This window comes from Balaenoptera musculus, chromosome 16, assembly GCF_009873245.2.
Source record: "Balaenoptera musculus isolate JJ_BM4_2016_0621 chromosome 16, mBalMus1.pri.v3, whole genome shotgun sequence".
Lineage (NCBI taxonomy): Eukaryota > Metazoa > Chordata > Mammalia > Artiodactyla > Balaenopteridae > Balaenoptera > Balaenoptera musculus.
The window spans coordinates 58,062,286-58,086,586 of record NC_045800.1 but is presented as its reverse complement, the minus strand read 5'-3'; the positions used below and the strand labels follow the sequence as shown (position 1 = coordinate 58,086,586).

The 24,301-nt window shown below is 43.6% G+C and overlaps 1 protein-coding gene across 5 annotated transcripts in view; it reads right to left on the bottom strand.

The window, feature by feature from the left end:
• Positions 1-24,301, bottom strand: part of KCNMA1 (potassium calcium-activated channel subfamily M alpha 1) — a 745,231-nt gene that overhangs the window by 130,124 nt on the left and 590,806 nt on the right. For 3 of the 5 annotated variants that reach the window (XM_036829453.1, XM_036829451.1, XM_036829452.1), the window contains exons 17-18: positions 15,869-15,955; positions 9,226-9,302 (exon numbers count right to left, since the gene is read on the bottom strand). In XM_036829453.1, the coding sequence (XP_036685348.1) occupies positions 9,226-9,302; positions 15,869-15,955 (164 nt within the window). Of the gene's footprint in view, positions 1-5,381; positions 5,391-9,225; positions 9,303-15,868; positions 15,956-24,301 lie in introns of all 5 variants that reach the window. The other 2 variants (XM_036829449.1, XM_036829450.1) reach the window with 1 other exon arrangement.

The window sequence follows — 24,301 nt, the reverse complement described above, 5'->3', positions numbered from 1 at the left end:
GAACCTGCCTGCTCCTTTTGCAAGATGGGAGAAGAATTCACGTTTATTCCAAGCATCACAGCCAAATAGTCAGCTGAACTGGAGAGGTGTTATTCCCTGTGCCCACACCTTCCATTGTGAAAGTCATTTTTCCCCCATTGTTTTTTTTTCTTAGTGGAGAAATGGTTGCACTCTTACTTTAAAATATGGCTAGTGGTTTTGAATGTTACAGTCACCAGGAAGAGGGGTTTAAATCTCTCCAATGGGTCAAGTCCTGTTCTAAGACCTTTATGACGTGCCATACAGTCTATTTGTCAAGCAGGGGTAACATTATGATTGTGAGGAACAGGCACTGGGGCAGATGAATGAGAGATCCCTTCAGCAGCAACTCCATTCCTGTAATCGTGGCTCACACTTTTAGCGACATGTTCTTTTAGCATCCTAGCTAGTCAGTTGTTCAGATCATCATCATGCAGCCCCAGCCCTGTTCAATGCGTGGGACATCATTCCTGAGCTTAGCTTTTATGAAAAAAAGAAAAAAGAAAAAGTTCCACTATAGCATTTGAATCAGAAGAATTTAGAAGGCATGGTGGGATTGCCCAGACACCCCAAACAGCAGTTGTCGAAGTCGAGAAAGGCAAAACAGTCTTCAGTTGAAGACATGAAAATAAAGTTATTTTAAATGCATCCAGATCTGGTGTACAACTCGCAGACCACTTGCTTGTTTTTTCCTTCTTAGTTCTTTTACTGGAAATATTGACTTGTTATTTATACAGAGGAGGGAAACGAAGATGATTTTTTGTTTCGCTGTAGATAAATTGTTTTGAAAAAAATTTAATCAAATGCTGTAGCAGAAGAGAAGCCCATCAAACTCTGAAATGCTATGCTTCTCATTAGCAACAGTGCCTGGTTTTCGTTTCCATACTGCCGTTTTGGGTTCATATACAATAATAGACTCTGACACATTTATAGGGAAAGAAAGTTCTTATATATATACCGTCTTTAAGGACAAGGGGAGGGAGGATGGGGGTGGAATAACTTTCAAAATGATTTTGTCAGAGGTAAGCCCATCATAATGGGTGATTGAAACCTCCTACTTGATAAGGGTTCAGGAGGAAACACAACTTCAAACCAGTGCCTCTCAGGGACTGTTTGCAATTGTTATTGTTGGCTCTTCTGGAGACCATGCATTGTTCTAAAATTTCATAGTGTTAGCATGCAGGAACAAGCTGAAATTGGTAATCAAAGCAGCAAAAAAAAAAACCATTTTCTATAAGAAGATTAAATGCTAATTGTAAGCACTCACATTCCAAAGCAGTATATGCATAAAAAAGAAAACATGCTATTTCTCTTCATTCCTTCCCAGTCATCAGTTTTACAGTCACACCAAATCCAAAATAGAAATCTCAGAAGACAAACAAGCACCACCACAAAAAAAAAAAAAAAAAAAAAAAATCAGCAAGAATGATGGATGAGAGGCTCAAAGACAGGACAGAAACAGTTAAAAATGATTGAGCCCCACACATTGACAAACCTTTGTGAATTATTACAATGTCTAGACCAAGGTGCCACCAACTGCGAGGTTGGCTCTTTTGCTTGACTTCTGGAATAGTCCATTTTCACTGAGCCCCTAGCGGGTGTCTTCACCTATATACTTCTGGGTCCACTTTCTTAAAAGGTAAGGCCCGTTCTGACCTCCCATCTGTTGGCTGTGATCCATCAGGCTTGAAGGATGTGTGTCCCAGCCAGGAAGAGCCTTCCTCTGGGCCATTTTATGAGTCACGAATAAGCTCTTTAACTAAAAATGGATGAGGATTTGCCTCTCTGGTGGTAGCTGTTCCAGGAGAAGTGGATACTCTGTGTGTAAAATTATACTCTCAAGTTGTAAAATAAAATCATATCAAAATTAAGTCGTGGACCTCCGACTTCAGAAAATACCATCCCTCATCCCCCTCCTCGAAGCTCTCTGCTTCCTAATCCTTCAGTTTTGTTTCAGTGAATTGTGGATATCCAGAACCACGGGTATTTTATTTCCATGTCTCCATGATTGTTTCTTTTTCTAGAGCTGATGTAGGTTCGAAGGTTAATTTCAGGTATCGGAGTGCCACTTAAAACTCCCAAGGAAGGTTAGGTTTCAAGGAGCAATTTTGAAAGTTTCAGTATTTATTTAAAACAGAAGTAAGTTTCCTATCTACTCCCTGGCCACATAAAGTGCCCTCTCTCCTCTGGTGTTTGCTGATTTTCTTTTTTATCGAGTCACCCAATGCTCTCTTCCTCAATCTCAATCCTCAGAAAAGGGAGTTTTCCCCAGGATCTCAATGGTAATACTAAGTAGATCTGTGAGGACATCTAGTGGATCTGTGTGGAAGAGCAGCTAGTTAACAGAGCACCTGAACTAGCTGGGAGAGGACGCTGTGTGCCTCTTAAGAATTGAAACGTGCAGTGTCATTTCAATTCAATGGCTTCTCCCAATCCACAGCAGATGTTTGGGGAAGAGCGGAGATGAAGGCGAGAGAGGTTCTAGGACATGGTGCTAGATTGGTCAAAAGTGGCAACTTGCAAGCACATCGGCTCTGCAGCCACGGCCCGCAGAGCAGGACCACTTCAGCACCAGCTGGCTGGGTCTCCTTAAAGCCCTGCTGTAGCTTCCTGAGACAGGGAACAGACAAGAGTGTGTCTCTGAGAGGCGTTAAGGCTGCAGCCACTTGTCATTCCATCTTAGTACTCTTGGAACTTTACACTCAATTAATTGCCCCCATTGGCCGACTTAACTCGGAGAAAGCAGAAACAGAAGCCTCTGCAGACTCAGTTTTCTCCTTGGCCCACATCCTCAGGTTCTTGTTCTTGGACTGGCGCCACAGATGCAAAGAGGTTATGCAGTTGCCAAGAGTTAGACCCTGAGTCTCACCTTTCTCCTCCAAGAACTCTGTCCTAGCAGTTTTACAGTTTGAGAAAAAGCTTTAATGTGCTTGCCTTCCCCACGATGAAGTGCATATTCATCCAATGTTTCCATTATGACTTCCTAGTGCTATTTGTAGAGACAAAATAAAAGCATTTCCCTCATGGACTTCATCAAAGCCATTTATTGGAAGACTGAGAACTGGAGGATTTCTCAGACGTACTCCTGGACAACTTTTCTTATATATTCAAAGGTCTCAATCATGAGAAAGAAAACCTGTAGAGAAGGGGCTGCTGGAGATGTAGCTTAGTTACTGCTCTTTCCTTGTGTCAAACTGACAATCGGTTGTCAGGTTCAGGTTCTCTGCTGGTTAGCCCTTCGGAGCCAAGCCTGGAATGGAAGAGGGAGCTGGACGCCATCCTGCTCTCACCTCCATCTGCCTCCTGCACCAGCAACCAAATTGTCAGCCAATTTCCAATTGCAGAATCTTAATTTCCAGGGTGGGTTGGAAGGGGCAGGAAAAGCAGTGCTGAACTGAAAAGCTCAGGTGGCATTTCCCAACTGCTGGGGAAAAAATATTTTAGGTTTCAAATGGAGCAATTCAAGGCAAGACCGGGGCAGAAGGAAAAAAAAACCCTGCCATTCAATTCACAGACACTTGTCAGATTACAACTTCCTGTTTAAAATCAACCCAATGAAGGAAGGATTATTTCCAAGCCTTAACTCTGGAGCTGCTCTTCATATTCTCGGCAGCAATAAAATTTTAAGTTAAAATATCCATGGAAGAAAAAGTCCACCGAGGTGAAAGGTGAAGGCATTTGTTTGATGGGACAGTGGGAATCCAAGAGCATTCTTTTAAGTCCTATAAATGAGGAATGATGTCTTCACTTAGCAAAATTCCTCTGATTAGCTTCTGGAGGAAGGAGAAAGACCTTTCAGGTGGTTTTCCAAGAACGGAAAGAAGGGAAAGAAAAAGCTGGTTAATGTCAGCAGCAGAGAGCACACCAAACTAGCTGATCCTCCCTCAATACCATATTGTGGCTGGAGAAGACAGAGGAATTTGGCACGAGAGTTGTTTGTTGATTGACGTCACGGTTTCCCTCCAGTTCTGAAAGATCATTAGATACAGTAGGCAGCTCTGCAGGTAGGAAAGTGGTTCATGCCCTCAGGTCATTTTTCAAGGTGTTCTGCAGATAAAGGGAGCCACGGAGTCAATTTGGGCAGAATTTTGCTCTGAACCGAACAAGGTCATTGTTTTGTTTTGTTGGTACATTGAGCATTCCATACCCTCAAACTGTGAAGACTAGCCCAAACCAGATGACCAACTTGCCTCTTCTTCTGCAAAGGAGCAGGAGAGGACCAGGTGTGGAGACATCTCCTGCTAACTCCAGGGCCGTTGGACTGGTCTACAGGTTGGGTCTCTTGTAGGTGAGTAAAGACGGATGCTTATCGCTGGTGCCGCTGAAAGCAGCACTGCTCTAAGTCACACACAGAAATACTGGCCTACAAGCTCCTCGTCAATTGCCAAATCTTGCTGGGAGAGATGGTCCTATTCCTGGAGTAACTGACGTGCTCAGAGACTTATATTTACTCATTCTGGCTTCTACATAGCTCATTAATGAAATGGAACGTTCTCTTCAAGCCATCTTTTTCTTCCTTAAACAAGTAAAGGGATCTTGCAAGATGCCTAACACGCATAGAGGAACTAGGTATGTCCTAGTGGGTATTACTGAGGGAGAAATTTTATTTTAAAGCAAGGTGCTTCATAGAATATAGGAAATAATTACCACTGTAGAAATACTTGTCTCCAGTAAGGCAATTTAGATACTTACACAGTCCCAAAGCTGGGTGTCCAATTAATTCTCTCTCAAGCACTTTCTCGTATAGAGAGGCACGTATGGCGTAATAAATACATCACTCTCTCTATAAAATATCTCCACGCTTATATATAAAAATGTGCATTTTTACATATAAAGTACTGGTACATATCATATATATCACAACACGGGAATATATATGTAGCATATGTGTTTCCTTCAGGATAGGGATTCAAGCTTAACAGCAGAGGAGACCAAGTATAATTTATCAAAGGCAAGCATGACAATGAACCCCAATTGATGAAGCATCTAGAGCTAGTGGTAATTACCTCAGCTGACTCAGTGTCCCCTAAAGGTCCTGAGACAAGGCCTTCAAGAGAAACACTGTTGTTAAGGTCTTATTTTCAAGTGGAAAAATAAGACAGCGCCAGAAGCTGGTAAGAGGCTGGCGGGGGTTGGGTGGGGGGGGGGCAAGTGGATGAACAGAGAGGGGTTCCCTGCTCGCAGGGTTCTCCAGCACCAGGCTACTCTGCAGACCGAGTTGGGGCATGATGTCACTGCTACATGCAACATAAATACCAAAAGAAAAAAGAAACTGCAACTGTACAGAAAATAAAAGAAGTATCTCTTCTAGAGAAAGACAGGGGGAACTGGACTCCGGGCTGCTGGGAACCCGTTTTACTCACAATATATCACTACCAGTGTGCAGTTAAAATAGAGTAGGGGCAGTATTCCAAGGCAGCAAAGAGAAAGGAAATAAATCAAAAATATGTCAATGATTAGAAGTTAAAGAAAATTCCTTCAAACACAGCAATTTAGACATGACTTGTCCCCTAGGAGTCCACCTTTTGGCAAATATTTAGAGGCTGGGGGAGAAAATGTAAATCATTAGACTGGGTTTGTTATACAGAAAAAGAAAATAGGTAAATAGTAGATTCTGAGAACTTGCTCCTTGGCCAGACAGCTGAGTTTGACTCTCTTCCTTGATGGAGAACTATGAAGAAATGGGAAAAAATGCAAAAGTTAAACTATACTACCAGAGAATTTCCAAAAATGGAGTGTGCACACTTGATACTTCTCCAGATAGTATGACGCGAGATGTTTAAGGCTGTTGAATGAAGGTGAATGGGGAGGTTGGGGGCTGGGTGGAGGGTTATTTGGAAAGGGAAAAGCCAGGTTGGGAGGGGAGGGTTAGAAAACTGTAGATAAAGACCACTGATGTCATCAGCTCTGCCCTCCCGGAAACTTATCATTCCAGGGTGAATTATTAATACCTGGCCTAACAGGTTCGGGCAGTTGACTATGGGTCAGCTGCCCTCTCCAACTTAGGGCACCAGGCAATGTGCATTCAAAGGCAGGAACCACCCCCCCCCCCGCCCCACATTATTAATCATTCTAGCTCTGCTTCTAACAAAAGTTTCTTTGCAACCAAAATCTATCTTCGCCAATTTCCTAACCTGCCTGGTATGCCCTAGGACGTTCATGTTTAATCATTCGTTTTATTCGAACCACAATTTACACATCCACATCCACAACCCACCCTCTGTAACACAGGCTATGACCTTTTAATGAGGAAGAATGATATTTGGACAATTCTGATTGTTATCAAACATTAACCTCACAGCTGAGGGCCTCTATGAGACAAGGAGCCCAAGGAGGGGAGAGGGGTGCAGAGAGAGAGAGCAAGACCCTGTCACACTGGCTTGGCTTTGCAGAGACAGTCCTTTTGTAGCAATCTGTACCGCGCAGGACGGGGAGATCATTCGATTCACTAGCTGAACCAACGTTAAAGGTAATGAGGAGAGCAGAATTATTTCAAACAATTACGTGCCTCTCTCTCCAGGATAAAGTTAAAGTCAGCTGCCGTTTGCTTGCCTGGAACCAAGATGGAAAAATATCCTAGAGGCCAAATCCTCATTTCTAGGGACTTAAAAACCAGTCTGCTGGGTTCTACTATAGATAGTGCCCTGTGAGGAACATTCCAGCATCAGAGCAGGAGTCAGAGACGCTCGCTCTTCCTCCTGCCATTTCCACTCGTGCCTCCCTAGAGCCTGTTCTCTGTCCAGTCACCAGGGAGATCCTTTCAAATAAGAACTGATGATGTCATTAACTCGTTTAAACTCTTCCAATGGCGGTATTTATCATAGCACTAAAACCCCGTTTCTTCCCATGGTCCCTGTCTGCCTTTTTGACCTTGTCTCCTACCACCCTCTCCCCAATCCCACCAGCCCCACTGGCCTTCCTGCCTTACCTCGAACACCACTAACTTATCCCTACCTTTGCCCTTGCTCTTCTGTCTACCTGGACTGAGTCTCAGCTTCAGTGTCACCTCTCAAAGGAGGTCTTCCAGACCTTTCTAGCTGAAGCAGAATCCCTACAAGGTCCCTCACACCCTCAGGCAGTCTCCTCTCTCTTCAGAGCACTTGTCTCTGTCTGAAGGCATTTAATTATTTCTGTGATCATTGCATGTCTCCATTCACTAGAGTGAAGGCTTCAGGAGGGCAGGGACTATCTCGTTCACTGCTCCATCCCTAGCACCCAGAATAGCTCCTTGCACAAAGAAGGCACTCAAATACGTGTGAATGACTGATCAACACGTAAAAGTAGCCTTGTCATTTCACTGATACCCCCATGGGGCCAGGTTCTCTGGCAAATATCTGGTCAAGGGTTATTGGCCTCAATACTCTCCCCTACATTCCCCAACCCTCTCCACTACAAGTGTTTTCTGACATGGGTTCATCCTCTTGTATTTGTTACTCTCTCTCATGTACTTCTGCCTTGGGATGTTGTGTTCCTTCTGATGGAAATGATCTGGGTGATGCCTGGTCAGCTGAAATGTGTTTCTGTGTTTACAGATAACTGAGCTGGGCCGGGAGCACTGCCTGGTGAGAAGGGCCTTTTGAGTTCGGAGTTTGGGGGATTGGTTGGGGAGTGAGTTTGTTCTGTGCCTTTATAGGCCCTTGGATGCTCTTCCTGGTAGGTTGTCGGAACTGGAGAGTTCTTAGGCCCTAAGAAGTTAGAGGTTCCTGTCCTGACATATGGATACTCATTTTGGTGAGGTGTCCGAGCTGGGTGGAGGGGGCCATGTGCGTTAAGTCAGTGGAGAAGGGGGAGCAAAACAGTGGACCTAAGCTGCCCCAAGCTTGGGAACCAGCCCAAGAAGATTTCTACAGAAACTACTCTAGACCAAGAGTGTTTCTCTGGGTATTTACCCACGAGGCTGAGTGTCTCCTCCATGCTCCAGCAGAGTGGTGTTTATGTCTCACTGATTTTGTATTTCCTGTGCTCCCCTTTATGGCTTCTGTGAAAGAAGCTCTTGCTCTGGTCAGCGTATCTCAGGAATGGTGCTCTTCTGTCTGGTGTGTGCTTGTGAAAAAGTATTTTATGGGGTGATCCTTTATAGTTGGGTTCTTACTCGTCAGACCCAATTTCACCCACCTTGTCCTTCTCTCTTAGAAAAAAGACTAGGGCACAGCACCAAGAGAAGCCTTCGGGTGAGCCTGAACCCCTGTCTGTTGGATCTATGTGACTCTCAGCAATCTCATCCTCCCATGGAACTTGGAGCCTCACTTTCCTCTTTTTGTAAAACGGGATTAATAACACCATCTGCCAATTACGCAGGGTTATGGTGAGGAACAACAAAAATAACAATCATAAAGAGCTTTGGAAACATTAAATCACCATGGGAAGGAAGGCATCACTATCGTTGTTTTCTCCAGGGTTGTGAACAAATTCTATTAGGCAATGCAACATAATGACTGCAAACCTCACTTGAAGCCTTAGTTTTTCGAGAGCTCACCATTCACCATTCCTGATTTACCATATCCTTCTCAAGAAGTCCCAGTGGCATGCTGCTTTGTAAGGAGTCTGAGACGATATGTCAGGAGCTATCAAGCCCAATCTAGTCTATCCCAAAGAGCAATGGTGTTTGAGGTCGGTCACTGGGGCAATGGCAAATAAAGCCCATTGGTGATGACCAAGTTCCTTCCTTGGGCCAATCTGAGGGTATCACAATTGAAAACTCTGGCCTTTGGCACCCAAACTGGCAGGAATCCCAAATGCGAAGAGAGTCAGCTCCCGTTTGGGAGCTGGGAACTGGGTCCTCAGACCCAGTTTCCGGTCGGCCCTAGCACGGCCATCTTTCCACTTGACAGCCTCTCATCCACCGGAAATCACTATGCAAAACCACTCCCTCCTCCAGGGCCTTGGCTGCCCTCCTTCTCTCTCATACACTGCATTTGCTCTGTTTGACTGGACACATCTACCTAGGCATCCCTTCAGAGTCAAGAAGTGGGGATTAGGCATGAGGTTCACGCCGAGGTGTTGATGGTGGTGATTTTCCATCCTCTGCTCTGATCAAGTGAGGACAGGTATTAATTTCATGTCTCTTTAAACTGCAGGGTGAAACATAAACATATTCAAGAACCTCTTGATGTTTAGTGTTTCTTTAAAAGGAAAAGGAGAAGGGAAATGAATTTGGGGATAAAAGGAAGGAAAGAGGGAGGGAAGGGGGAAAGAAACACTACTTACGCCGTTTGCAGCCGCATTTTTTTATTCTTTTGGGATCCGTGATGTCATCATGACAGGCCTTGCAGTAAAAAAATGCCCTGGAGAAAAAGAATGGAAAAACTGACACGTTTCATAATCCACCCAAGTGAAATGAGGACCACATTTCCTCCACCATGGTGCCAAATTAATGAAACACGCCAGCACTAATTTCCTTTAATCTTCTGAAAGGTTTAGACGTTTACAGACGGAAATGTTTGTTGCGAGACCATTTATTTCAAACATAGGATTCTGCGATTTGAGTTAGTGCTTCTCTTCATAAACTTTTATTTGAAAAGGAGCTGCGAGAGAGATTGCTGACGTGACACACCACATCTGCTCGCTCCTCTTTCATTTTGGAGAACAGCTCTAAATGCCGCTCATCAGAACACATGGGCAACCAGCCCTGGGCCCTTGGCGGGAAGTTAAATACATCGCCGACATCCTCACGGTCTGGTCAAATAGGTATTAAAGGGGCACAAGGATGACATTCCTCAGTCAAATAAAAATATTAGCCTACTCAGTTGGAAAGCACCTTCTCTTGTCAGCCAGAGCGAGAGAGGTTGAGGAGGAAGGTGGAAAGGGAAAGTCAAAGGGGCTCTCTGTCAAATTCCTTCTGGGGTATCATAGCCCATATTTACTCCCAAATTGGCTGGACCCACTCCCATATCATCCAGGCCTGAGAACACATCATCACTGAAGGTTCTCTTCTTACTAAGGAGCACAGCTCATGTGACCCCTAGGATGGGGTGGGCAGAGGGTATTATAGGATTGGGTTGGATAGAAGGAGACCCAGAGGAAGCAACCAACAAGAAAATCCTCTCCTGTGACTCAAATGTTAATATATGATTACAAGGTCCATTGGCTGTGTCGGAGATATTCTGGATGAGACAAAACAAGGTCATTGGAGCACTATTTTTTTTTAAATTAATTAATTAATTAATTAATTTTTGGCTGTGTTGGGTCCTCGTTTCTGTGCGAGGGCTTTCTCTAGTTGCGGTGAGCGGGGCCCACTCTTCATCGCAGTGTGCGGGCCTCTCACTGTCACGGCCTCTCTTGTTGCGGAGCACAGGCTCCAGACGCGCAGGCTGAGTAGTTGTGGCTCACGGGCCTAGTTGCTCCGCGGCATGTGGGACCTTCCCGGACCAGGGCTCGAACCCGTGTCCCCCTGCATTGGCAGGCAGATTCTCAACCACCGCGCCACCAGGGAAGCCCCAGCGTACTATTTAAAATGCACAGGAATAGGGACTTCCCTGGTGGCACAGTGGTTAAGAATCTGCCTGCCAGTGCAGGGGACACGGGTTCGATCCCTGGTCCGGGAAGATCCCTCATGCTGTGGAGCAACTAGGCCCGTGTGCCACAACTACTGAGCCTGCGCTCTAGAGCCCATGTTCTGCAACAAGAGAAGCCACCACAATGAGAAGCCCGCGCACCACAAGGAAGCGTAGCCCCCACTCGCTGGAAGTAGAGAAAGCCCGCGCCCAGCAACGAAGACCCAACGCAGACATAAGTAAATAAATAAATACATACATACATTAATTAATTAAAAAATAAAAAATAAAATGCACAGGAATAAATGAAACAAAATAAAATGCACAGGGCCTAGAAGAACAGCACTGGGGGCCTGTGTCCTTTCAAAACTGGGGGATACTGTGATAAAATTCATTGGAACAGCCCTCTGGATAAGAGCATTAACAAAATCCTTGTCTCACCGCCTTCACCATTCCCAACATGTGACTGAATGCCAGGGATAAACACAGTCTTTCCTTGACCCGGGCTATAAAGAAATAAACACAATTCTTGACCATTTTCTTCTTGGTTCCTTTTTGTTTTTCACGGAACTTCATTTATGGCTGGCAATGGTTGGAAAGCAACATTAAGACTCTGGGATCTGGGAGAGGTCTTGCAGATCTTGCAGTCAAAGTCCCTGGGACTCAGTGTCCTCATCTGTAAACTGGGGAGGTTGTTGTGACCTGCCCAAAGTCATTCTGTCTGGACCTTGGCCGGCTCCAGGACTTCTAAATCCAAGTCCAAAGTTCTTTCCACCCTAGCAGCTCACCCACTATTTAAATGCCAGTTCTCATCCATCTTGCAAAAAAAGGAAAGGTAGCTGACTACTTGTCTGAGTGACAATGTGGCTAAGAACCCAATCAGTGATGACCTGCCTTGAAACGGGAAGGACAGGAAACGAGGAAGTGATTTTGCTTCCACTTCCTTTGGCCATTTTCTCCCCCATTTGATGCTACACATAATAATAATTGTAACAAAAATAACAGCTAGCATTTAGAGAGCACAGATTATAGGCCAGGAGCTGTTCTAAGCATTTTATAAGCATTAACATATTTGATCCTCGAACAATCCTTTGAAGGAGATATTATTATCTCTGTTTTACAGATAAGGAAACTGAAGCACAGAGAGGTTAAGTGGCCTGCCCAAGGTCACACAGCTAAGAGTGGCAGAGCCAGGATTCAAATCCACACAGTCTAGTGCCAGAGCCCAAGGTCTTAACACATCTCTACTAAAGAGGTAGTGAGAGGATGATGAGTCTGAATAGACTACTGAAAAGATAAAGTATGATTACTTCATGAATTAAAGCTGGATTCTGAAAGTGAAATATTTGAAGGGCCAGACAGGTAAAGTTAATGAGTGGTGACCTGGAGACACCACCCCCCCACCCAACTGAAGGGAGCAGAGTACCTAAGCTCCAGCTGATTTTTGCCAAGTGGCACTTCTCTGCAGGCACCATTCTCTTCCCCATGCATCTCTGCCTCTCATGCTCACCTGGCAAAGCCCCGCCCTACTGCACACCTGCACCCAAGCAGCTGAGCATTGCTGGGGAAAGGACACACCTCTGTGCCGACTGATCTCACTTGAAATCCATGGCTGTGGATTCCGGGGGCCTTTTCACACTCTTCGGGATTCCCCCCCACCCCCCGTACCTTCTCCTCCCATGTCAATCCTCTCTGCCCTCCTCACCACTCCCTCTCCTCCCACCCCTTCTCCAAACAGCTGGTGACCTGGCCCCATGCATCATCAAGACCAGATCTGCATCCTGCAAGGCTGGCCTTCAGGATCTCCTTGTCCTCAGGTTCTCCAGTTGTTCGGCCAATGGGAGGGGACAGCAGGAGACTGGAGGGTGGTCATGAAATGGTAGTGGTGACATTTCTCTACTGAAGGATACGGCTCCTGCCAGGCAGCCTTTCCTACACTACAATCTCTCTCTCCGGGTTCTGATAGCCCTCCTTCCCCTCGAGTCTGCAGATCCAGGGCTGAGAGTGGCTCCCCTCTGTTGCTAGCTCTGGGGTGCTTTGCCATCCCTTGTTAGTTTCCCTTAACTCTCTGCCCACAGCTTTATATGGTTCCTTCATAAAACTCTTCTCCCTTTTCCCATTTAAATGTGTCATCTCTTTCTCGCCAGGACCCTCACTGATACAGCACCCAAATTTACATCTCCAGCCCTCACTTTTTCCCAGAATGCCAGAATCTCAGGTCCCGCTGGCTTTATGACATCTCCATGTGCGTGTTTAGTAGGTACTGCCTGCTTATCCTAGTCCAAATAGAATTGATTTCCTACCACCTCAAACTTGCTCTTTCCCCAGTTTTCCCCATCTCAGTAAGATGGAGCTACCATCCCCCCAACTGCATAAGCTCCAAATCTAGGCTCCATTTTTGATTTCTCTTCGTTCCCTCACTTCTTATATCCAGTTCATCAGTGGGTCCTACAGACTATCTAAAATATATCCTGAATTGCCCTTACTTCTCTCCACCTCCACTCACCAATCTAGCCCAAGCTATCATGTCCCACCTAAACTATGCAGCAGTCCGTGAGTCTGTTGGCCTCCTCTCCCACCCCACCACATCCTATCCTCTACCACGCAGATGGAAACACCTCTTAATAACATAAATCAGACTACATCACCCCCAGCTTAAAACCACCCATGACTCCATTTTATACGAACACAACCTCTGTAAAAAGTCCTATGGAAACGAGCCCCTGCCTTTCCCTCTAACCTCATCTAGCCCACTTTCTTCCCCTAGGTTCCCTGAACACGACAAAATTGTTCCCACCGTGTCTCCTCTTTCCTTCTGATCCCTGTATGATGGATTCTTTCCCGTCACCTCCATCTCTGCTCAAATCTTTCTCCCTCAGAGCAGCCGTCACTTACCCCCAATCTAAATCAGTGGCAGCTGCATTAATTCTTTGCACCACGAATAAACCAAACTGCAGTTCTCTCCTCCCCAGAATGTGAGCCCATGAGAGCAGCATCTTCTCCCCACTGTTCACCACTGCTTCCCTGGCGCCTAGTACCGAGTGGTCTCAGAAGTGAGTGACCTGCGCACATTTGATAAATGAAGGAGTATGAGAATGCTTGGAGGCTTTCACTCCTCTCTTCCTAAAACACCGCATCTGAAAGTTTCTCTGAGCTACAATCCATTAACTTCTCCCGTTGCTTTTTTGCAGCAGAGGGTGCAAACTCAATACTAGATCATCATAATCTACTTTTCCATTTTTACAAAACTTGTTTAGTTTCCTTCAAACCTCCGATGTCCTTTCTGTGGGTTTCTGCAGTCTTCATCTATTCGAAATCCCCTAACTGCCAGCATTTGCTCTTGACACATCACACACCGTGGAAAATTACAGGCTGGCGTCGAGGCTGATTGTGTCAGCATGTATTTGTGAATACCATAAAGCACTGAAATGAGACATATTGCACTCCCTAATACAGGAGGTAATTTGTTTTTTGGACTGCCTGGTATTTGTGACATTCATTAGTGAGAGATGCAACAGGAAACAGAATTACACAAATGGGAGCTTCATATTATATTTGCTATCTGGGAGGTACCTGTGATCGATGGTGCCGCTGTGCTCCCAGCCCCCATGCATGGTGCTGTGCTGCTGTTTCCAGCTTTTGTGCCTCGCAGTTTGGACGGGGGCACAACCTTCTCTCCCAGAAGACCTGGAGGGGCTTCAGTCTCATTTACCCTCACACTTGCCTCTCTCAGGTGACCCCCGTTTCAGGGGTACTCCTGGAAAAGGTGAGGGTCCAGGAACTAGACAAAGAGGTTTTCCTCTTCCACACCTGAATAATGGCAATCCTTTCCCAATTTCCAGAAGTAAACTTAAATCATTAGATTCCTCAATCTCAAGGATATTTTTTTTGCTTCTGCACCCCATTTTTTCCTAAAAGCTTTTATAACTAGTATGGCTAGTTTTTAAGAGTGGGTGAAGAAGAAGAAAATAAGTGTCAGTTATCAAATCTCATAGGTCTGTACTCCGTGTGGCAGGCTCACCTCTTGGCAAATAATTAAGAACATAAGCTCTGGAACGGGACTTCCTGGTTTTAAATCCTGACTTTACACTAGCAGTGTGGCTTTGGGCGAGTTAGTTAACCAACCTGCGCCTCAGTTTCCTTGCATGTAAATGGGAATAGTAATGGTACCTGTCTGAGTTTGTCGAGAGGATTAAATGAGTTCATCAACACCTGGTACCTGGTTCTTAAAACAGTGCAGGCGCACACTGAACTCTGCATAAGAATTTGCTAGTATTATTAAGTGTGGTCGAAAATGTGGGTTTTAGAAAAGGAAAGACCAGTTCTAATTGGGCTCTGCCACTTGCTTATGTGCTGCATGGCCTTGAACAAATCACTTGTCTCAATTTCACAGGTGAGGAAACCAAAGCCTGAAGAGCTTTAGAAGACCTACCTCATCAGGTTATTTTGAGGAGTAGCATTAAAGAACACAGATCACCTAGCACAGGCCTGGCTTTGAGGAGGAGCTCACTGAATGAAGACAATAGGCTTATATAAAAATGATAGATCTTGACAATTCATCATTTATTTAAAATATTTTATGCAACATTGTTGTTGAGCTGAGTGACCTGTCTGACCATCTGAGTCACAGTTTCTACCAGTAAGTTTTTCCTAGTTCACAGGCTAGAATCAAACATAACAATAACTCCATGGTGTTCTGCAAAAAACCCTATGATTTCCTGGGCTGCTTAAACAAGTTTGAGGATACTAATAAGAGTGTCATGAAACACTGAGGCCAGTGAAATCCTGGGCTGTACCTATAGAAGCTTAAGAAGTGAACCTGACAACTTCAGCCACTTACCTAGAAGGCCACCAATAAAAATACAGCCGGTTTAGTATTTCATCTGAAATTAATCCAAACCTTTTGAGATTCCATGTGGCACTTAAAGTAGAAAACGGTTAATTCTCGAGTAAATCTGTCTGGATAATATTAAGGAAACAGCACTAGACAAGGGGCCGGTTATCCTATGTTGTGTTGTTCTGGGTCATCAAGAATCAGGATGATCTTGAACAATCACTTAGGCTCCCTGGGACTCACTTTCCTCCCCTGGAAAATGAAAGAGCAGGTATCTAGGGCCTCATAGGTCTAAAATGTTATTATTCTAATTCAAAGTTGTGGAATTGATTGTGTGAAGAGGAATCCATGAAAGCATTTGAAAGCACAGTCTCTTTTTCCTAAGATTCAGCACCATTTGATGCCCACAGACATGTTAAGAGGCTTCGGGGTTAGGGCCCGGTACACATTGAAAGCGTATCTCAGTGGATGGAGATACATATGTCTGAGCCAAAAAGGAAGGCAAGTGAAAATAAACCCTTACCTTTTAACTTCTTTGGCATCGCTTGCGATGAAAAATCCTAAAGTACCTTCTTGGATCTTAAGGTGGTTTCCAGGATTAATTAATATACTGCTCAGTGAACAAAAACAAACAAAGAAGACATAGTTATGAGATCGTGTTCTGAAGAAAACCTTGAAGGCTACACCGTACTGTTAACTTTATAGGGGGCCCACTAGTCTAATGCTTTCCCCAAAGATTTTGTCTACAGCCTGACATCCACTGTCCCACACATTTAATTGGATAACGCCATCATAAAGGTCTGCTGCCCAGTTCCCAGGCTGGCATACTCCCAGTTGCAGATATCAAAGCAAATCCAGGTTTTAGGGCCAGGTTTGTACAATGGGATTGCCATGGGCTTCTGATTTGAAGCAAAGTTCCTAATAATATATCCTTTTGGAAATTGCTGTTGACGGTCAATGTTGAGTGTTATTGGTTTAATAGAGCTATGGCTACGCTAATTTTCCATTAGATGACAGAGCATTAATGGGACCCCTATATGCATACAGAAACATACATATATGCACACCACATACTACTGCAGGGAATGGTAAGGGACACCTGTAACCAATGCAGAAGCAAACAGAACATCTGCATGACACTGATAAGGACATGGAAGTGGATTCCATGTGCAGCCTGGGTAGAAAGAATTGGACCTGCCCTAACAATGAGAAAGAAAAATGCCAGCAGTTGGAAATACTTAATGATTCCAGTCTGCTGTTTACAAAGATGTATGGGAGTGTTTGATTAAGGTATGTGTCTAGTATATCCTGATTGGGGCCAACTGTAATTAGAAAACGAATGCAAATTATCCCCAAAAAAACTTCCCCTGCGGGGAAGTATGAACCTAAATATACCCTGTCCCATTTCAAAGTGGTATAAATAGATTAGCTGACCAAGTTGTGTTTGGACTGACAGAAAAGATAAGTGTATCCTAATCTAATAAATGGATGAAACAAACAAGTTTAATTGTCTTCAGATCAAAAGCAGAATACAGGGCTATCTGACACAGAGACTGAGATGAGGCTTTGGGCTTAATGGACACGGAATTGAGGCACTGTAAATGCAGCACTAGACACGACAGAGGTATTCTTTGATCTGAAAAGCTGGTGTTTAAGGTAATAGATGTTTGGAATCAGGCTAAAGGAAGTCCTCAACTGTCTAAAACAATCAAAACAGAGAATGGTATTTAACGTGTAATCTTTAACTGCTGGTAAAACCATTCCCAGAAAGTGCCGCGGCCAACAGAGTGATGTGTCTGTAGCGAGACAGGAAGGACCCAGATGAACCTTTGTTCTGTTCGGAGAACTCACAGCAGATCATTACTGCAAAATGTCTGTGGTCACAAGAAGTTCCATCATTACCCATAACAAGACCTGACAGGGGGAAACCAATCCTGTGACGTCGTTGCGATTAACACTAAATAATAGCAAGAGTCCATGAAGATTTGAGTGTTCTGCCCTAGAACCACAGACAACGGTGAGATTCCTCGCCAGTCAGGAAGCAGCAGGCCATGCCAACAGCACAGCTTGCGAGGGGCAGAAGCTCCATACAGGCACCTCCCAATCACCCCTACTACAGCCCTTCACCTTGGTTTAAGAGCCCTCTGACTTTTCAGGATCATGGGAGGAAAAGGGTCAGAGTTTATCACAGTTTAGATGGATCCCTTTTTCAAATCCAAATAAGTGGAATGTTGTAGAAAGGCAGGATGCTGGATTTTGCACTCTCCTGCCCCCTTGCCTGCATGGCAGTTCTTCTGTGCCCTGGTTCTGCAATCAGAAATTATGTCCAAATTCCAGCCCTGCCATTCAGTAGCTGTCTGACTTTGGGCAAGGTACTAAATCTTCCTAGAACTCAATTGCCTCACCTATGAGATGGAGACGAAGATAAGCACAGTCTTTTTTCAGAGGATTAAGGGAGATGACGCACAGAAAGCTCAATGCATATTCGTGATTATTTTTATTATTTATTATTGCAAAAAAATGCCCCCAAAATGCCAAAATTATCACTTTAGCTGGCCCCATGGAATGGAACACAGGACTACTTATCAAAATACCCTGTCTATAATGAGATAAAAAGTTACAGGGTGAAGAACTATACACTCCAGAATAATATATAGGGACATATATGAAAAGTTCTGGGTTCTTCTGGAGTTTAAAGGAACTAATACCTTTAAGTTGGATAAGCCTACATTTTGATGTGTATTCATATAAGGGTGTAAAAAAAGCTTCTGAGTGAAAAAAAATCCTATCATGATTTTAACAATGCAATTCAAAAGAGGAAATTTGACACTCATCAATGTCTTGGTGACATATATGCGCAAAACAAGCCTCGCACAGAACCCTGTTTCCCTTTCTTACATCATACGCTTCATTAATTGCACTCCAGTGATCAAGCCCATTGTGTCATGGTTCCCATCAATGGAAAGTTTCTTTTCATTTCCTTTGTTCTTTAGCAACAGTGAATAAGAATTGGCATACGGTGAGAATTCGGGACTGTCATTCCGGAGATGGCAGGTTGAGATAATTTATTACAGCCTTCAAGCCTTGTTTTAGTCAAGTTAGCGTGGTGGAGGGGAAAGATTTTGGGCACTGATGTAGAGCAGATTTGTGTTCAAATCTCAGTTTCGCTGCCGTTAAGGGAGCAGGTGCCGGTGTCGGGCAGCCGAGCTCAGGTCCTGGCCTTGGGCACGTACCTGCCGATAAACCTCACTATCCTCATCTGTAAAATGGGGTGAATAATCACTAGCTTAAAGTGTCACTAAGAGAATTAAAGTACATACTATGTGCAGAGTGAGGGCCACATCGTAGGTTCTTAATACATGGTCACTATTAATAGTAAGCCAGGTAATTACAACAACTAAACGAGAGGTAGATAATTTCTCACAGCATCACAGCTCTCGTTTTGCCTTTGGTGCTAATAAACTACCTAGGAGGCATCCCAGTGGCATTGAAAGACCTCTGTATCGACCGCAGTACCTGAAACATTTTATCTCCACGCCACATCTGGAGATGGGCTCATCTGGACTGCCTATTGGTTGCACAGTGGAGTATCTCTCTGTTCTTTAAAGCTTATGGCTGATTGTTCAGGTACCGAAAGCACCTCCAAGGACATCACTGACCGTGGGATTCCAGGATGCCCTCTAGTTCTCTTCTGGACAGAGGGGAGAGGCTTTATATCATCTCTATGTAATGATGTGAGGCTGCATCATTTGCAGTATACAGATCAGGCTAAGGCAGCCTTCTGGGCAGGAATTGAAAGACTGAGGTCAGCTCTCGAGAACAATGAAGGAAAGACATCTAGATACCTAAGGAAGCTCGCTGTGCTGGATCCCACTCACAGATTTAAGGGTTTGGTAAAGAAGCAGGTGCCCCTCATTTCAAGGGACCTTTGCATATAATACTTCCTGTGTAAGGGTACTAAGTTTCAAAGTTTCTCTGAGGAAATATGTTACTCTTTTTGATATTTTAGACATTCAGTCTTCTATCCACATTCCAAATCTAGAAAGTTTAAATAGAGTAAATCCTCCTCTCTTTGAAAATATAAAAAGATAAGGATCCTAGACAGAAGTAACTTTTTTTCCTGCCAAATGCCTGCTACCCTTAGAATATGTTATTGACCTTCTAATGTGAATATGTAAATCTTGCCAAAGATCTTTGATCTCAAAAGACTATCCAATGTTAAGTTTGTTTGGCTCTTACAGCTGCCAAAAGTCTCCCTCCTTGTGCCTCACTTTAAATCAGGCTTTTGCTCCAATTTTGTCTAATTCACTAGCTTATCAGAGATAAACTTCAAGATGTGTCATGTGAAGAATCAAGAAAATCTCTAAGAAAAAAGTCCATATATCAATTAGCAGAATTCCAATGGGGACATCTTCTTGGCAGGGGTGGACTTTCTCTCAGTTCAAGGAACTATAAATTATCCTCTTTCTTTTATGACCTTGTTAATTTCAACTGAAAACATTCAGTAACAGCTGGAGGCAAAGGGCTGGTGTGGTCCCTTCCCCAAGGATTCTTGCTCTCTCTCTCTTTTTTTCCTTTGCTCTCAAACTAGTTCTGTATCTAGACTTATTCTTTGGCCCCTGATCCACTCCATGAAGCAAAGATGTATTTTCTGTAGGGAACCCATAGTTAAGTAAAAGAGTGAAAAACATAATCCTATTTTATTTACTTTTGTAAACAAGTTTCTCATAGTAGCCAGCTTAGAGCCCTGCATGCAATAGACACATTTCAACTATCTGTTGAACGAATGAAAACCATAAGCAGTGGTCTCAGTTCCAAAAGTGTCTTCTTTCCCTCTCTAATAAGGAGAAAGGTAGTCAGAGCTGTTCTTTCAAAGAGCAAGCTGCAATTCTTACCAGTCGGGCCTATCAAAGGAGTGACCACACCTCTTCTAGGGGGTTGGCAAATGAGCTAAGAATCTCCCAGGTGCATTAAGTATAAATATGTAAATATACAGATATATAAACGGCATGTCACTTGGGGAGTTGGAACAATTGATTTCAATATTGAAAACACCACTCACTTAGAAACTGAAATATGAGTTCCTAAACATGAAATACATTCACATGAAACTGCTAGCAGGGCTCAGTCTAACAGGGAAACATCCTGTCGGGTTCCTCCGGGAAGGGAGCTCCAGCTCTCAAGCTGCAACTCATTTCATGGTGTATCTCTTGCTGAACATTGGTCAGGTTGGAGATTTGGGGCTTGATGGGGCAAAATGATTTATTCCCTTTCTCCACCAGTCATGCATAACAACTGGGAAACATCTAGTTATCCCTTCTTCAGTCATCATAAACGTTACTTGTTTGCTGTTTTTGGAGACAACCAAGGATCAGTAATTCAACTGAAACAGATATTTTTTTAAAGGAAACTTTTATCCATTATGGATAAATATGACAGGTGCATATTTCTCTCCTCCCCGCCCCCCAATTTTGATAGGTGTAGCGTACCATTCCCTGAGCAATTACAAAAATATCACTCACATGAGAAGATAGTTTGTACTTGATAACGTGGTAATTATATCTGTGTCTAGCAAGCTAATGGGACTTCATTAACTAGAGCAAGAAGATAAGAAGCATCTAAAACTTCAGTTCATGCTGTGCCCAGATGAATCACGCCACTGGGAAGTGGCCTTTCTGACCACACAAGGTCACAGATGATTGCTATTGCATGGGACTTTGTTTGACCCAATTGTTGCCCTGCAGTTTATGGGCTGTGTTAGGGCACAGCCTACAGAAACCCCAAATCTCAAATCTTATTGCCTTTCTGACACTTTTCATTACTTCTATGCTTTAAAATATATTCTGCTGGAGTCCCACACAACTAGACACACGCACTTTTCTTACAGAATATATGTAAGAGCACAGTGTGTAGTCCATGGTTCAATATATTTGAGCCCAATTCACTGACACAGAGACAGCATAATAAAGATTGCTCCCAGTTGGTCACACTCAAATGACTGCCACTGTGGTCTGCCAATGACAGGGGCAAGGACTTGTTTAGCCTGAATCCATCTCGTTAATTTTAGAAATGGCATTTTTAAATCTATTTTGCACATAAGGAAAAGAGTAGCCATATGGGATGGGGAAGAGAGTTCATTTGGGAAGGACCATGCTGGATATTTGGTTCTGGGAGCAAGCCGTGTCACTTTCTGATACGCTTCAGGACAAGTCATGCCTACGTCACAACATGCCTTCACCACAAGATAAAAGCACTCAAAGGCCAAAAGCCAACAGCAGAGGTGCAACCACTGTGGACCTTTGAAGATGCAAAGTGTTGCAGTAACTTCTCGCAGTTGGATCATATCAATAATACCAAACTGACAGGAAGCCACCTCTACTCAAGAAAATCACAGAAGAATCTGACTTTGGAAAGAGTTCCAGACAAATACACACACACACACACACACACACACACACAATTACAAACACAAACACATGACAGTGATTACAATCACAGAGCAAAACAACTCTAGAGAAGATGAACGAGTAGGCATCTCAATAGTATGTTTTCAACAGTACTGTCTTCGAGAAAATGACACTGGAAATATTAACCCAAAAAGTTGAAAAAAAAAATCTATCGATGAGGATTTGGTCATGCTTCGTGCAACGTAAAACAGCAGCAAAACAGGGTGAGGTCACATGGTGAAAGCTGAGATACTTCATATTAAGAAATATGCCCAAACACACTGGGAAGAAAGAAAGCCATGATGAGTTCATCTCAATAAACAGTACTCATTCAGTAAATCAAATGTGATGATCTGGAGATTTAGTAGCAGTGTTCTAAGTCTGTACTGAGTACTGGCCCAGAGAGAAAGTATGCCAAATGTTATCATCAAAATTAGCGTAAGGAAAAAGAGTTAAGTGTAAGGGCTTGGTCTCTGTTTTGTGGATAAACGGACACAAATTCAGCTCTACAAACGGGAAACCGGACACAGGGCAGAGGAGGTCACTGGGAACGTGGATGTGGTATGCAGACAAATGGCACCAAGACACATCAGGACAGGACAGAAACAGACACCAAGGGCTGGAGAGAAGCGTCCTCCTTTGTCAACTCTAATAGCATTTGTTCCCATCGGTGGTGCCATGACTGAAAACAGGATTGGGCCTCTGTTTTTGTGTAGGTTTCCTGCAAAGAAGTTAGTGCGTCATCCAAAAGAATCAACAAATCAAACAAGAAAAGCAATATGCTACTTTCAATTTTTATGGACTCTGGTTGGAGAGAGGTTTGTATATAAAAATACATATATATACATATATATGTATATACTAGACAAGGGAATGAGATTATATATACATATACACATATATGTATAATCTCTGTCTTCCTGAATTCTTGGCAAAGGGTTAGTCCTGTGGTTAGACGTGAAGACGGAGGGTGGAAGTTGGGAGGAAAGTTAACGAAGAGAGCATACCGCTTTCGGCTTCTGCAAAACGACAAGAAAAGAATTGAAAATCAAACAATTGGATAATAAATTGACTGACACCAGAAGGAGAGAAGGAATAAAACCTTTGTTTCAAATTATCTGAAGGATGTGTGTGAAAACAAGGTTTTTCAACAAAGCATGGAAACAGTATCATGGGATAACAGCAACAAAGGAGGCAGTTCACACAGGTCAGAGGCACAGGGTGGGCGTGGAAAAGAGAAGCGGGGTTCTCCGAATTTTCACACCCGATCACTTAGGAAATGGGAGAGGAAGGGAAATGGGACATTTTTAAATGAAAAACAAAATCAAAACTATTATGTCAGGAAGGTCAGAAACTCAGTTCTTTTTAACATGGATACTGTGTTTAAGTCCTGCATTTTCTCGGAGGCATGTTCCACATTCCCTCCAGCACACCTTTTTCCAGAAGAACCAATGTGCCTCCACACTGAGACCAAGCCACGTTTGAGGATTAAAGCTGGTAGCTGTACACAGAAAGCCAAAACCAAGCCAAACAAGTTCTTTTCTCCCTTTCCTGAAAAAGGAAATTCTAAAAAACTACTATCTGTATGTATAAATCTGGCTTTGTTGAAAACATCTCAGATTTGTGAATTAATGGGAGCATCCATCAAAGAAGAGATTGTGTCTTCAGAGAAAGCTCTGAGTTATTTTTCTTAGAATGGTGACAGTGGATTCACACCGAACCATTAACAGCCTTTCTCTTTCCCTCCTTGTGACCAAAAGATGGCAGGTGGAAGATGGCTGGTCAAGGTTCAGGGTGCAGTCTCCTGCTGTGAAATTATTCCAGAATGGTGGAGAAGCACTATTCAGGATCACCTGCATCGTGACTTTATTTTTTTTAAGAGATGCACAGAAGTGGTAAAGAGAGAACACTGAATTACACAAAGATTTACTGACTTGGCAACATGAAGAATATCATTTGCAGAAACCCAGGATACACATTTCCCCTACACAGGTACAGGTGTGTACTGGCAACAACATGGGCAAGCCGCAATCCCAGAAACATCCACCTTATCTGTTGAACAGCAAAGCGCCAAGGACACTCGGGTTTTTTGCAAATAATATTTTTCACTTTACCAGCACAGAGAAGGAAGATGTATATCTGCATAAATAGTTGTTAACTGCTACAACCATGGTCTACCATGTGGCCACCAAATCTACCATTTTGTCTTCCTTTTGGTTGATTTGGATTTTCAAAATAGTTTAACATGTGATCAGATTGACTTTGTGAGCAATCTGATCTGGTGGTTAAGGTAACAGAGAACATTGGATTGACTGGCTTCCAATCCAGTGTTTGTTTTGTTTTTTTTTGTTGGTCATAGAGACACGGACTGCACATTTGGGGCTTTATTGAGTCATTCACCCAGATAATGAAAACTCCTTAAATGATGATAGCAGGAACCTTCTAGTCTCGCCCTGCACTCTGCTCAGTTATTAAGGCGTATGTCGGAGGGTATCTGCACCCTTCCCTTG